The 13419-nt window shown below is 60.2% G+C and overlaps 1 protein-coding gene across 7 annotated transcripts; it reads left to right on the top strand.

Annotated features, from left to right (window-relative positions):
• The first annotated feature begins 1717 nt into the window (after positions 1–1717).
• On the top strand, positions 1718–12134 carry MRGPRF (MAS related GPR family member F). 7 transcript variants are annotated; one of them, XM_031653788.1, is made up of 3 exons: positions 1718–2150; positions 6417–6520; positions 10264–12134. In XM_031653788.1, the coding sequence occupies exons 2-3, from the start codon at positions 6473–6475 to the stop codon at positions 11245–11247; spliced, it is 1032 nt and encodes a 343-aa protein (XP_031509648.1). In that variant the 5' UTR covers positions 1718–2150; positions 6417–6472; the 3' UTR covers positions 11248–12134. The 7 variants fall into 7 exon arrangements, with proteins under 7 accessions (XP_031509648.1, XP_021781138.2, XP_017803665.2 ...); XM_017948176.3 differs by lacking the exon at positions 1718–2150 and adding an exon at positions 2732–5843 and having other exon boundaries at positions 6417–6533; XM_017948179.3 differs by lacking the exon at positions 1718–2150 and adding an exon at positions 2745–5843.
• Positions 12135–13419: the final 1285 nt, after the last annotated feature.

Genomic DNA, 13419 nt, shown 5'->3' with positions numbered 1-13419 from the left:
ATGGATGGTGGATGAGTAGGTAGATGGGTAGTTGGGTGGGTAGATGAGTGGGTGGATAGATGGACAGATGGACAAATTAACAAATGAATGGTCTACCATATGCAGGACAGAGGATAATGTGGACTTTTCCTGAGATTCCCAAGATGCACCTTCCAGCACAGAAAGGCCCAGCCTAGTGGAGGAGGGGAACAGAGTGGAAGGAGAGGGATCCCTTTCACTATTAGGAAAGACAGCTAGGCCTTGGTTCAACCTTTATTTTTTAGACAGAGTCTCGCTCTCTCACCCAGCCTGGAGTGCTGTAGTGGCGAGATCTCGGCTCACTGCAACCTCTACCTCCTAGGTTCAAGTGATTCTTATGCCTCAGTCTCCCAAGTAGCTGGGACTACAGGTGTGTGCAACCATGCCCGGCTCATTTTTTGTATTTTTAGTATAAAAGGGGTTTCACGATGTTGGCCAGGCTGGTCTTGAACTCCTCAATTCAGTCAATCCACCCGCCTCAGCCTCCCAAAGTGCTAGGATTACAGGTGTGAGCCACCACGCCAGCCGAATGGCCCTGCACACCTTCTTCATCACAGGTGCGTTTTACTGTGTTTCCTTTGACCTGGTCTGCCTCTCTGTTGGACATCAGCTCCCGGAGGGCAGGGACCTCGCCTATCCTGCTCATCAGTGCGGACCACAGTGCCTGGCACCCAGCAGTGCTCAGGAAATATCTGCAATCTTTACTGAGGATGGTGCTGGCTGCAGAGGGCCACAAGGACTGGTTCACACCCGCCCCCTTGTCCAGGGAGCAGCAGAGCAACCGTAGGCAACAGAAGCACCTGGCAGGGAGACATCTCTGCGGTCTCCTTCCCCCAAGAACCTCCCCAACAGAGGAGGGTCCAGGCCTGCAACCTCAGGAGGGGACATGGGGAGAGGCATAGGACCATGAGGCCCTTGGCAGAGGATGATTAAAAACAACGTTCTACTGGGAGGGCAGGGGAGGACTCCTGACGGCAAGTGGTGGCTGTTCAGAAAGTGAAGGCTGGACGAGCAGGGGCCATACCCCATTCTCAGCGTCAGCCAGAGCCCTGAGCCTCGCTGGGAGGGAATGGCACCAGCAGGACGCCTGGAGCAGGGAGCGGTGTTGCTGAGGTGCACGAAGAGCTCTTCCTCCGGGCGTCCGATCCCTCCTTGCTGTAACCCTGTGGGTCATTACCGTTTCCCATCTGACAGCTGAGGAAACCAAAGTCCCCAGTGGAAAGAAAACTGTCCAAGGTCACCCAAGCCTGGAGGCAGCACGGGAACTCCTTGCACTGGACCTCCAGGTACCCCCCCACACACACCCCACCACTCCCCCGGAGGGCGGGGAGAGACCCCCAGGGTGGCTGCTGCAGACTGCACGTTTGTGGCCCCACCCCCTGCCCCTGCCCCGCTGCCCCACTGCCCTGAATTCATATGTTGACATCTAATCTCCGGTGTGAGGTGGGGCGTTTGGGAGAAGAGCAGGTTATGAGAGTGGGGCCTCATAATGGCATTAATGCCCCACTAAAAGAGGCCCCATCGAGCTTCCTCGCCTGCCTGAAAGGGGTCACCACATGGGGACGCAGTGAGAGGCTGGGTCCTCACCAGACGCTGAATCTGTGGGTGCCTTGATCTTGGCCTTCCAGCCCCCGGAGCCGTGGGAAGAAACGCCTGCACCGATAAGCCCCCAGTCTGTGGTACTGCGTCAGAGCAGCCGGATACACCAAGCCCACAGTAAGGGGACTCCACAAACCCAGGCCAGGACGACCTTCCCGTTTACAAGCGCCTCTCGCTTATTTTGAGAGAAACAAATTTCCATACCAAATAAGGTGGTGGACTTAAGAGCCTCTGCCCACTTCACACAATTCCTTTTAAGTGTCCAAATGCAATTACACTTGGAACTCGCCGGGATTCAGCCTCCCCCGGCCTCCCCATGTAAACAAATGTTCCAGCTGGGCCCCAGCTGGCTGCCCTGGAGAAGAGGGGACGGGTCACCACCCTGCCTGCTGCCTCCAGCCTCTCTCTCAGCCTCAGGCATGGCCCGTGAGCCTCCAGGATCCCAGAGTCCCTCCTCAGCCCATCCCTGAAAAACAGACCCCAGGAGGCCAGCTGGGTCATGCGGGGAGCAGCGCGAGACTCCCTCTTCCACGGTGAGGTTTGCACGTGGGCAGGACGAGTAGGAGGCGGGCAGCTCCCAGTGCAGGTGCAGAGGCAGCTGTGTTTCTCGTTTCCCTTCAAGAAGCCCACAGAGGCACACCTCTCCCAGTCTGGGCACTACGCTCCTGCTGGGAAAGCTCAGAATTCCCTTGGGCTTCCTGGACCCTGAGAAAGTTGGCCCAGGGCAGGAGGGGAGCCCTCTCATCACCCCCTCCTCCTGGCCACCTGCTGGCTCCTGCACCCCCCACTTTGCACCCCCACCCCTACCAATGCTCAGTGCCCCAGGCATGAACGCGTTCCAGGACTCCCCCCTCCAGGGGCTCAATGGGGAAGGGGGCCTGACTCATCCTCCTGCAGAGCAGCACAGGCACCAGGCACCACAGCCCGCCAATTTCCAGCTTGCTCGCCGAGCGCCGTGATTTTCCACTTGCGCCATCTGATTGCTATTAGGGCTGGGGAAAAGGGAATTCCTGGTTCCATAAGCCCCCAGGGGGCCCACGCCGAGTCCCGGGTGGGAGGGGGGAGGGGTGCCGCTTGGGCGGTGCTGCCCACCTCTGCCAATTCTGCGCTGCCCCTTCATGGAGCCCTCGCCCTGCTGCCCCCCACCGCTCTGTATCAGCCCTGAGTAAATTAAAACAACGGGGTGGGGCCTAGCCCCTCCTGGGCCAGCCTGCCCCGAAATGCCCACTGGGGGCGGACCAAAGGCACCAGGCAAGTGTACAGCCGGTGCTCCCTCTCCTGGGCAGCCTTACCGAGCAGCAGAATGCGAGGGAGATGAACAGCTGGACTCGGGCAGCAGTGCTCGGGCCAACGTGACGTCACCAGGCGGAGGGATGAGTTCCCGGTGGGGCTCTGGGGGGGCTCCTGAGCGGGGCATTCCTTCCTGAAGCCTCATCCCTGCTCAGCCCCTCCTCCTACTCCCCTCCCCTCCCCCTCCTGCCGGGCCAGGAATTGGGTTTGGGGCGGGTTCTGCTTCCAAAGCCATCTCTTCCAGCAGGCGAGGGCTCTACTCTGAGCTCGCATTTTCCGAGGCTCCGGCCGTGCTCGGCGCTGGCCTGCTGCCCCGGCGGGTCGGTCGGCCGGAGGCGGGAGCCACAGGAAGAGCCCTCCACAAAAGGAGGCCTCTGCGGACCAGGACAGCTGCAGGTAGCTCCAGGGGCCCAGGGACCAGGGGAGGGTGTTCCAGCAACCGGGGCTGCAGGGTGAGGGCCAGGCAGGGAAGGAAAATGACGCGGGCACCGTCGGGGCAGAGAGGTGGACGCTGTCAGGGCAGGCAGCTCCCAGAAATCCTAAGGCCCCAAGCAGAGAGCCCTGAGACCCCAGAGGGGCTGTCACCCACTGGAGAAGCTCCCCTGCAACTCCTGAGGCTCCAGGGTTCCTGGGCCATGGAGGAACTTTAAAAGTCTCCCTCCTGTGGCAGGACCTGACCCCTCCCAGCTGGCCTCACCCCCAGCCCCACTGTCCAGCTCCTGCTCTGTGGTGCTGGGGACGAGGACTCCCTCTTGGTCCCTCCCCCAACCTCACTGGCCATTCCAGCATGCATTGGAGAGGGGCTGGAAGGGAACACCCAGCAGGCAGTGTCCCACACACAGGGAGATGGCTCCCCCTGCTCTCAGCCCTGGGGTGCACACGGGGGGTTCGTGTGGGCAGCCACAGGATGTTGGAGCTGCAGTCCCACCTTCTCCCAGGCCAGCGGCCTGATGAAGCTGTTGGCCTTGGATGGAGGCAGTTCCTGGAATGATCTGCAAGGTCTCAGTCCCCCCAGACAAGCCTCTTCAATCCAAGCTGTTAAGCAGGGCACTTCAGGCCTGGAGTGAGGAAAACAGAGGCTCTGTGCCTCGGGAGCGGGAGCGAGACAGGCCCCTCTGATGGCAGCCCAAGCGGCTAAGGAAAGGGGCTGGGACAGCCCCAGGCGCGTCGGGGCTGGGTCATGGTGGGGTAGGGGTGAAGGGACAGGAGGAGCTTCCTGCGGGCAAGGCTGCAGGAGGCTGACAGGTGGCCAGGCCACCCTTGGGCTTGCTTCGAGGGGAGGGTCAGGTGTGAGCTGCGCTGGCAGCTTTTTTGAGTCAGCTTCAGTAGACACTAGTTCTGTCATAGCCCAGATCCCACCCAGAGGAACACACGTACACATGCACTCACACGCTCGCCCCATACACGTGTCACACACATGTCCTTTAATATGGTCCATCTGGGGTCCACTGGCTTCTAGATCTTTCTGTGCATGAGTGAAATTGCTTTTCAGGTTGTCCCTGGCAGGACAAGGACAAACGCACAGGACACCCACATAATGGAGGGAAGCGGATGGTAGAGAGGGGAGCTGGGGGCCCCCACTGCATGCCCAGCTGCAGCGTGGGGGGGCCCCAGCCCACTGCCTTTGGGGCACTAGTTGGCTGTGGCTGGGGTCTAGCCTGGCCGGGGTGAATGGATGAGGCTCCTGTGAGTCAGGACATCCCTGGAAACAAGGCTGGGGGCCCAGACCTGGGGTGGCGGGTGTCCAGAAGGGCCACCAAAAAGAGTAAGGGCAATGGAGAGAGCTTGGGGGGCTCTTACCAGGCGCCCGGAAGGATGAGGGCAGGTGGTAGGTCTGGGGTTGCAGGGCAGGAAAGTTCGGACAGGCCCCAGAGTGTGGAGAAGGTACGGCCTGTCTGTGGCAATGGCACAATGGCCCAACTGGAGTCCAAGGAGGGAGACTAAAGACACACAGGTCACAGCACCAGCTATCTGCAAGCCCAATGCACACACATCACAACGTACTGGCTCACTCCGGCACATGGGGCACCCCGAAGACCCCAGGCTGAGTCACCCGTAGGCCAGGCACAGGTGCCCGCAAACGCCCCTTGAAGGCCCAGAGCGGCGCGGTCCGGCTGCGCGGGGCCGAGGGGACCCAGGCCACTGGATGGGACGGGTCCTGCGAGCGGCCCCTGGGGCTGCACTTGCGCCACCAGCTCCGGGAGGCCAAGGGTTAAAGAGGGGGCGGGCCACACGCGCAGACGGCCACCTCTTCCAGCCAATGGTGGGCGCGGAGGCAAGGGGCACGGCCCGCCCCCAGGCGGGAGGAGTGGGCGGCGGGCGGGGGCGCGTGGCTGGCTGAGGCCGGGCGGACCCGCGCGGCACAGAGGAAAGAATTTCCGGGGAGTTGAGCCGAGCGGGCTGCCTAGCTCTCCCCTTGGGAGAGGAGGGGCCCGGCAGCCTGCGACCCGAGCTGTGCCCAGCAAGTCCCTTCTCCGCTCACAGCCTCAGTTTACCCCCCAGTACAGCAGGGAGTAATAGATGCTTCTCTGCGGGGAAGGGGGACAGGGCTCCACGGAGAGAAACTTCCTCCAAGGGGGAAGCTCAGGTTGGGGGACAGGGATCAATTCCAGAGGACCCAAGGCAGGCAGACCCATGAGATCTGGCCGGCCAAGGTGGACCGGCCTCCAGCAGGGTCGCCCCCCTCCCTAGGCCTCCAGTGGCAACCCTAGGGTGGGTGCAGCTTCCCCTCCTTAGGCCAGCAGCCCCTCCCTACGGCAGCTGCTCGAGACACAGATCTGCAAAGCTGCAGGGCACGGCATGGCTCTGGGTGTGTCTTTGGGCAGGTGACTTCACCCTGTAAGCTCAGGAGCGCCCATCAAAGGGGCGTGAGGATACCTGGCCCCCAGCTGGTCATGAGGACCAAACCAGATGATGGGTGTAGGCCGGCTGGCAGGGTAAGTGGTGGTGACAGTGACGCTGATGACCGGGCTGTCTTGCCTCTCAGGCACTGTAGGGGAAAGGCCAGGTGCCTTAGCATGTTCCAAACACAGGCTCAGCCGGAGCCCTCCTCCTCCAGCAGGTCCCCCCTGCCAGAAATGATCCCTCTTCCCCCTTCCCCTGCTCCTCCTTCTGGGGCCGACTGCTGGGAAACCCGTGTCCCATACCAGGCAGGGCACAAAGGAAGTGCCCCAAAAATGTGTGTGGGTAAATACATGTATGTCTCCAAAAGCAGCCTGGCCCCAGAACTCCCACAAGAAGAGGGAAAGGAGAGGAGGGCTGCTTTTCCAGTGAGCTGCAGTGGGGCTGACGCGGAGTCCACAGGCAGGAGGGGGCTGTGCCACAGGGGTGACCTCCAGAATCTCACCAGGACAGTCCCACAACGCCCCTGCCTCTGAGGGAGTGGGGTGACTGCCTTTCCTCTAAGGTGACAGCTGAGAACCGCAGGCCTTGTGGGCCTAGGCATGGGGGTCCAGGAAGGGGAGGGGTCCCTGCTGCCCTCGTCCACCCTCTCTCTGGGCTTCCGCCAGGTGGGTGTGCAGACCGGTGAGCTGCCAGCAGGGACCCAGACGCGCCAGGCCTGGAGATGGCTGGAAACTGCTCCTGGGAGGCCCATCCCGGCAACAGGGACAAGGCAAGTGCCACAGGTGAAGGGCCCCGGTCCTGCCCAGACGGGTGTGGGTGGGAGGGACAGACCCAGCCCAGCATCTCCTCCCCTATCCCCCAGTTCCTGGCCCCACTCTCCAGCTCTGGACCCACAGTGGGCAGTGGGCTCCTCTGGGCTATGTGGCTGGGCACCAGTTCCCTGGACCCTCCTACCCTCCTGTCCTCATCAGTGAGGCAAGCACCAGGACTGGACACCCTCAAGGTCCCTCGCTGTGCTGACCCTGGGGTCGCCTTGTAGCATCCTTGCAAGGTCTTGTTTCATCTCTTCCCTGCAGAGGTGGGGCGGTCAGCTACTTACTACATCCAGGCGGGCCAGGAAGCCCTGGGACGCTGACTCCAAGGTGGCCCTGATGTCATGTGTTCCGTGGAGCCCTGCGGGTCCGAGGGCCACCCTGAGAGTATTGCCCCAGGCCAGGGTCCATTAGTCATGAGTCACCCACCCTGAGACTCTGACAACCCCTCCAGGCTGACCCTCTTCCTACCCTCAGCCAGCCTAGTCCCCTACTTCTCTGAGTCCCTTGAAAAGTCTGGGATTTCCTTCGCTCTCAACTTGGAAGGATCTCTTGAATCCCTGTCCATCCTCTTCTGCATTTGAGGAAACTGAGGCTTACACCCAGGTAGTAACTTGACTGGGATTAGCCCCTAGGTCAGGAGCAGAGTGGGGACTCCAGCCCAGCCCCCGGGATCTCGGCCCCACACCCTTGGGCCCTCTCCCTCGGGCCCTCTCCCTCCTCCCCGTAGTGACCGCTGTGGAGTGGCGGCCGCAGGAGGCAGAGGTTGGACTGGTGGGTGGGGTGGGGCCGTCTGCAGAAACTCCCAGCGCAAAGGCAGAGCTCGGGGTGGGGCCGGGCTCCAGAGCAGGCATTTTACAAGGCGGTATGTGGCTGGTCACGGCAGCTACACGCCCAGTGACTCACCCGGCCTCCCCCCTGACTCCGAGGAGGGGATTGCAGACTTTTTCCAGCATGCATGCGTGCAAGAGGCACTGAGTAAGCTGACCGCCTCCATCCAGCCCCCTGAAGCCCAGCTCTTTCCCAGCGCCTCAGCTGGTCCTCTTGGGCCTGTTTGGGCACCAGATCCTATGGTCTAGTTCCCCAACCCAGAAGCGTGTCCAGGACAGGAAAGAGAAGCTAAGGAGTGGGATTTGGGGCGAACAGACCGGCAGAGAGGTTGAGTCGATAAATGCATTTAGAGAATGGCAGGGAGGGAGCAGGGCCCCCTTACAGTGCTTGCCCTGACCTCGAAGAGTCTCCCCAGAGGTTTGCTAACGCCTCCAGTCCTGTTTTCAGGCTCCCCTTGACCTGAGCAGGCTGGGAGTTTCCTCCCTTTACAACAGGGTGTCCAACCCCGAGAACAGTCTCTCAGGACCCAGCTTTCTGCTGGAGCTGGGAGTCACCTGAAGGCGGCAGAATGGATCCTGCCTTCATAACCTTGTCTTTTGTTTTGTTAGGGAGCCCCGAGCAGTGGGAACAGAAGCCAGGCTTGTGGGGGAGACGCTGGATATGGGAAGGGGAGTGACCGTTCTCCAGGCAGGCAGCCTTTGCCTCTGGGAGGAGAGGTCGGAGGGGACCGCCTGAGAACAGCAGCCGGCCTGTAGAGAGATGGGTTGTTTGGCCCGCACAGCGTGTTTAAATGTTAACATTTAAAGATCGGGTATTTCACATTCCAGTCTAGAGTTCAGGCTTCTCTTCAGGGAGCGGGGGAGGACCATCAGCCACTCCAGCCCACCCAACCCCTGGCCCCCACCGGCTGGAGCACAGCAGGCCGCCCGCTTCACTCTTGAGAGGGGCTCTCGGGTTTGCCACTGTGCCCCCCTCATCTATTCCTTGCACCTGGCCCACCTGCATGCATTTATACAGATGCCTAGACGCTGAAGGCAGGACGGATACTCCACTGGGATGCACTCTTACAGCCACACCAACGGTTAAAGTATCGAAATGCTTCCTTGCAGCTTGATAAACAGCTGCTGCCTCTCCCCCACCCCAGGGACCCCTGGACTTTCCCACAATCTGGAAACCCCAAGGGCAACCCTGGCTCATCAGGGAGCCACCTCTCATCCCACTAGAGGACAGGGTCCGGCTTCGGGGAAGGCCGAGGTCCACTTGTTTTTGTTTTTGTTTTTTCTTTAAATGTAACTTACAAGTGATTTTATTTCTTCAAATAGTTTCGTGTTTTTTGAAACCTTGCAAGATTTTGGAAGAATAGTACAATACCCACCAATACTTCACCTCAGCTCAGCCATCATTAAACCTTCACCGCAAGTGCTTTCTCTGTATCTCCTGGCAGATAGACCTTTTCCCAGAATGATCTGAAAGTAAATTGCAAGACTGGGCCCAGTGGCTCACGCCTGCAATCCCAGCACTTTGGGAGGCCAAGGCAGGCAGATTACCTGAGGTCAAGAGATTGAGACCAGTCTGGCCAACATGATGAAACCCCGTGTCTACTAAAAATACAAAAATTAGCGGGGCATGGCGGCATGTGCCCGTAATCCCAGCTATCAGGAGCCTGAGGCAGGAGGGTTGCTTGAAGCTGGGAGGCGGAGGCTGCAGTGAGCCAAGATCGCGCACTGCACTCCAGCCTGGGTGACAGAGCGAGACTCTGTCTCAAAAACAAACAAACAAACGAAAGGAAATTGCAGACACCAAGCCCTTGACGCCCAAATAGCCTGTATCTTCTAAGAACAAGGGCATTCCTGCAGCCACATAGTGAAAATGTGCGTATCCATGGCACATTGTCACATTCAAAAGCTGCAACGGTGATGCAATGCCACTATCTCTGCACCGTCCATACTCACATTTCCCCAGTGATCCCAACCATATCCTTTCCCGCAGTTGTTGAGATCCAGCCTATAATCCAGGATTCTGGATTTATTTTCAGATCTTTCTGGGAAAAAAGTCTATCTGTCAAGAGATAGAGAGAAAGCACTTGTGGTGAAGGGTTAAGGATGACTGAACTGAGGTGAAGTACTGGTGGGCGTTGTACTATTCTTGCAATCCAGGATTCTATCACTGTGTTTCGGAGTCATGTCTCTTTGATCTTCTTAAAAATGGAAAGGCTCGGCTGGGCGTGGTGGCTCACACCTATAAACCCAGCACTTTGGGAGGCTGAGGCAGGTGGATCTCCTGACGTCAAGAGATCGAGACCAGCCTGGCCAACATGGTGAAACCCCGTCTCTACTGAAAATACGAAAATTAGCCGGACGTGGTGGCATGCACCTGTAGTCCCAGCTACTCAGGAGGCTGAGGCAGGAGAATCGCTTGAACCTGGGAGGCAGAGGTTGCAGTGAGCCGAGATCACGCCACTGCACTCCAGCCTGGGCGACAGAGTGAGACTCCTAAAAAAAAAAAAGAAAAGAAAGAAAGAAAGGCTCTGCAATTTTTTTCTTGTGTGACTTGGATGTTTTTTGGACAGTCTACTCTGACCGGTGGGCAGCCTGACACCCTTCCTGGGCACTGTCTGGTGCTACCCCCACTCCTATAGGCGCCATTCTGTGCTGCTAGCTCAAGACTCTGGGACAGAGAGTTCACATGGGTTGGGGTCGGGATGTTTGAGAATAGAGTTGCAGCCAGTTACCTGCTCCACAGCCACTGCCCTACAGACCCCCTCCCTGCCCCAAGTCCCTAATCGGGAGCCTCCCACGCTAGGTCCCAGGTGCAGATCTGCGGGTGGGGACCAGCCGGCATCACAGGTGTCCCCCTCTGCACTGTGCAGATGTGCCCTGGCATGAGCGAGGCCCCGGAACTCTACAGCCGGGGATTCCTGACCATCGAGCAGATCACAATGCTGCCGCCTCCGGCCGTCATGAACTACATCTTCCTGCTTCTCTGCCTGTGTGGCCTGGTGGGCAACGGGCTGGTCCTCTGGTTTTTCGGCTTCTCCATCAAGAGGAACCCCTTCTCCATCTACTTCCTGCACCTGGCCAGTGCCGACGTGGGCTACCTCTTCAGCAAGGCGGTGTTCTCCATCCTGAACACGGGGGGCTTCCTGGGCGCGTTTGCCGACTATATCCGCAGCGTGTGCCGAGTCCTGGGGCTGTGCATGTTCCTCACCGGCGTGAGCCTCCTGCCGGCCGTCAGCACAGAGCGCTGCGCGTCAGTCATCTTCCCCTCCTGGTACTGGCGTCGGCGGCCCAAGCGCCTGTCAGCCGTGGTGTGCGCCCTGCTGTGGGTCCTGTCCCTCCTGGTCACCTGCCTGCACAACTACTTCTGCGTGTTCCTGGGCCGCGGGGCCCCGGGCGCGGCCTGCAGGCACATGGACATCTTCCTGGGCATCCTCCTGTTCCTGCTCTGCTGCCCGCTCATGGTACTGCCCTGCCTGGCCCTCATCCTGCACGTGGAGTGCCGGGCCCGACGGCGCCAGCGCTCTGCCAAGCTCAACCATGTCATCCTGGCCATGGTCTCCGTCTTCCTGGTGTCCTCCATCTACTTAGGGATCGACTGGTTCCTCTTCTGGGTCTTCCAGATCCCGGCCCCCTTCCCCGAGTACGTCACCGACCTGTGCATCTGCATCAACAGCAGCGCCAAACCCGTCGTCTACTTCCTGGCCGGGAGGGACAAGTCGCAGCGGCTGTGGGAGCCGCTCAGGGTGGTCTTCCAGCGGGCCCTGCGGGACGGCGCTGAGCTGGGGGAGGCCGGGGGCAGCACGCCCAACACGGTCACCATGGAGATGCAGTGCCCCCCGGGGAACGCCTCCTGAGAGCCCAGTGCCTGGAGGAGGCAGGGGCAGGAAGCAGCCTCCGGGACCCTTTGCCTTGGGACAGGGATGGGCACCTGCCTCTGAGTCCACAAAGGAGAAGAAACATGTGTTTCCTCTCCTCGGGCCTCCTTCTCCCTGGGCTGGGGACTCCATGGGTGGCTGGAAGACTGGGCAGCCACCTGCAAACAGACGCTGTGGTCCCTGCCCGGCTCCCTCAGCCATTCTGCTCCCCTAGAGACCCGTTGTACAGAAGTTGCCCCTAGGTGGTGGGGCCCCTCCTTGCCCCAGGCTGGTCGGTAAATGTGAGGAGGTGGTCACCCAGCCCAGCCACCTCTGCCTCTTGGGTCAGCCCTCCTTGACCGTGTCCCAGCCAGCGCCAAGCCAGCAGCTCGTCCCTGCCATTCGGGATTGTTCCCGAGGTTCGATCCTCTCAAGGCAGCATCGGTGAACAAATCCGAAGGAAACGGTGTCTGGAAGAAGGTTCTGGTTCACATGCCTTGTAGCTCAGTCTTTCTGCAGACAACTTCCCTGCCCTCGGTCAAGTCATTTGGTGACTTTGATGGGGGGGATTTCTGGTCACGTCAAGGTGCTGGAGAGAGGAAGGACCTTTGGCCGCCTTGGGTCGTTGACCTGCCTTTTCTGACTCTGGGGCGGGCCAGTCCGGGGCTGCCTCCGGGAGCACTCAAGGTATCCCGCAGGCTATGAGGACCCACTGGGCAGCTCCTGGACAGCCTCTTGGCTCCAGCCCCCACCCGAAAGTGGACACTGGTTCCGCCCTGGCCACCTGGGGACTGGCACTATGGTGCACAGTGGCCCAATGTAGCCAAAGGAAGTTTTATAAAAGACAGTAAAATGTATATCAATAAACATTTCCTAACTTGCAGCCACGAAGGCTTCATGCCCATGGTCATACCCCGGGTCTCCGTTTCCCACAGTGAGGACGCCCAAGGAAGGGCACAGAGTCCCGGGACAGGTGGCACCCCCTGCCAGCTCTCCCGCACACTGTGCTCTTTTCCTCTGCTCTCAGGCCTCCTCCTGGGGCTGGGGCTGCACACGCCCATGTTCCTGTTCCTGTGGCTTGTCCACTCCCTGCCAGAGGGAGCTGTGGTCAGCCAGGCTGTCCTCTGCCAGCGTATCCCATTGCCTCTTCTCAGCTCAGAGGCCCCCATGGCCTCTGGGAGCCTCCGCTCTCACCTCCTCCACACCAGGCCCTGATCCTGCCTGTGTCTACCGGAGGCTCCATCGAGTGGGTTGCTGCCTCTCCTCCTGTTGTCCCTGTTCGGGATGCCCCTGTCCGTCCTGGGATCCCTGAGCCAGCCTCCCAGTGCCCAGACACCTCTCTACAGCCCAGCGATAGGCTGGGCACCCTCCCAGATGACAGCCCAACCAGGGCCAGGCTAGAAGGTTACCTCTCTGGCCCTTTTGCCTCTGGTCAGCCCCCAGAAGGGCCCCGTCCTGGGTTCCTGGTGTGCAGCCTAGGACCTTGGCTCCTTTGAGACAAGCCTTAAGGCAAGCCTGCTCACCCCATGGTCCCATGGAGAGAGATCATGGCCGAGGTATTGGCGCCCCCAGTCAGGAGACGTGGCTGACAGAGCTGGGCTCTGCAGAGCAGGGCAGAGGAGAGCCGGGAGTGGGCAGGCGGGCAGCACTCTGAACTCCGAGCTCCAGGTGGGAATGGGTAGAGGCATGGGCAGTACTGCCAGGCTCAGCCACCCAACCGCCTGGAACCTGGCCTTTGATTGCAGACCCTGGAGCCTGCTCGGCCTGCCCCTGGTGAAGTGGTCCAGCCCTCGGTGGGCTGACTGCCCAAGTCTATGGCCCTGATGGTTCACTGCCCAGCCACCCTGACCTCCACTGCCCTCCTGCCCACTCAGCCCACTGCTCCTCCATGCTCCCCTTTCTAACAATCCTGGCCAGGTCCTCTCAGCAACGCCACCATTCTATGAAAAGAGGGGATCTCGTGTGGCCCAGTTGTAGTGGTTCCAGGACCTCTAGGTGATGAAGGTCGCATGTCCCCACCTGCTCCTTCCCAGTGCCCGGAAAAAGCCCTGCCATCCTCCAAGTCCTGCCCTCCCCAGCACTGCTCAGAGGATCCCGGAAGAGCAGAGCTGGAGACCACCACATCCAACAGGTCATTTCCAGGGACTCAGAGAAGCCAGGTGGGACCCTGAG

Source organism: Papio anubis, chromosome 12, assembly GCF_008728515.1.
Source record: "Papio anubis isolate 15944 chromosome 12, Panubis1.0, whole genome shotgun sequence".
NCBI lineage: Eukaryota > Metazoa > Chordata > Mammalia > Primates > Cercopithecidae > Papio > Papio anubis.
The sequence above is the reverse complement of the archived record's forward strand: the minus strand, read 5'-3'. Positions and strand labels throughout refer to the sequence as shown.

Bases quoted from the DNA above. Each gene is read 5' to 3' on its own strand.
- MRGPRF (XM_021925446.2), top strand. From the start codon at position 6,351: ATGGGGGTCCAGGAAGGGGAGGGGTCCCTGCTGCCCTCGTCCACCCTC. The intron at 6,534-10,263 runs GTGAAGGGCCCC...TGCACTGTGCAG, and splicing joins GGACAAGGCAAGTGCCACAG to ATGTGCCCTGGCATGAGCGA.